This window comes from Nannochloropsis gaditana, assembly GCF_000240725.1.
Source record: "Nannochloropsis gaditana CCMP526 unplaced genomic scaffold scaffold959, whole genome shotgun sequence".
Taxonomy (NCBI): Eukaryota; class Eustigmatophyceae; order Eustigmatales; family Monodopsidaceae; genus Microchloropsis; species Microchloropsis gaditana.
The window spans coordinates 1-937 of record NW_005802994.1 but is presented as its reverse complement, the minus strand read 5'-3'; the positions used below and the strand labels follow the sequence as shown (position 1 = coordinate 937).

General features: G+C 60.8%; 1 protein-coding gene across 1 annotated transcript; it reads left to right on the top strand.

The window, feature by feature from the left end:
• Nucleotides 1-145: 145 nt before the first annotated feature.
• Nucleotides 146-248, top strand: NGA_2119500 (uncharacterized protein; the record flags this gene model as incomplete). Its single annotated transcript, XM_005853313.1, has 1 exon — nucleotides 146-248. A coding segment is annotated over one exon (103 nt), but the record flags the coding sequence as incomplete, so codon positions are not given.
• Between the last annotated feature and the right edge of the window lie 689 nt (nucleotides 249-937).

The following is a 937-nucleotide window of genomic DNA, read 5'->3' as shown; positions in this document are numbered from 1 at the left end:
GGGGGGGGGCACGTGGAACGAGGGAGCGGCGGCTGTGTGAGCTCCTTTGAAAGTTCGTACGTGCAGTGTCTGCCGCATGCCTTATACCGACGGAACACATTGCCAACCCTCCCTCGCTTCTCTCCCCCCTTCGCCCAGAGAGTGTGCACAGAATGCGCGGGGCTGCGAAGGACCTACCGAGCGAATTCTGGATGGGGGTTCCTGAGAGGAGAAGACGAGATTCGGAGGGAATCTCTTTCAATTCGTTGAAGAGGCGACCGTTTCGGTTCTTGATCCGTTGGCCCTCATCCACAACGAGCCACCGCCAGTGATAACTAAGGAGGGAGGGAGGGAGGGAGGAACAGCGAATAAATCAAGGCAAGCGATCGAGAAGGATCGTGGAAAGCACTGGGGATGCCTGGGAAGATATCGACCCCTGCGCCGGACTCCCTCTCGCCTTCCACTCTACCGCAACCCCACTCAGGGCACTTTGCCGCCCCTTCGCAAGTCTCGCAACCAATCCTGGCAAAGCCATCCACCCCCGGGGTCGGGGCCTCGACAGGCAAGATCGGGGTCGAAATTGGAGCCGCCACACCAAAAGTAAGGACCAAGAGGCTTACCTCATGAGGTGCTTCCGGTCAATGGAAGCCATTTCGTACGAGGTGACCACGATGGGGAAAAGCTTGCTCGTCTCCCTCTCCCTCCCCACCGGCATCTGCTCCTCCCGCAGCGCCTGCCGCTCCGGGACCGTGCCATGGTAAAGACAAACACTGGCCGAAGGCAACCATTTCCGGACCTCAAGGACCCAATTGGGTAAGGTGGCCAGCGGCGCCACCACCAGAAAGGGGCCGTTCACGCCCTTCTCTCGGAGCAGGGCAAAGAGGGAGATGACCTGGATCGTCTTGCCGAGGCCCTGCGTGGGAGGGGGCGGGCAAGAGGGGAAACGAGGCGTGGGGGG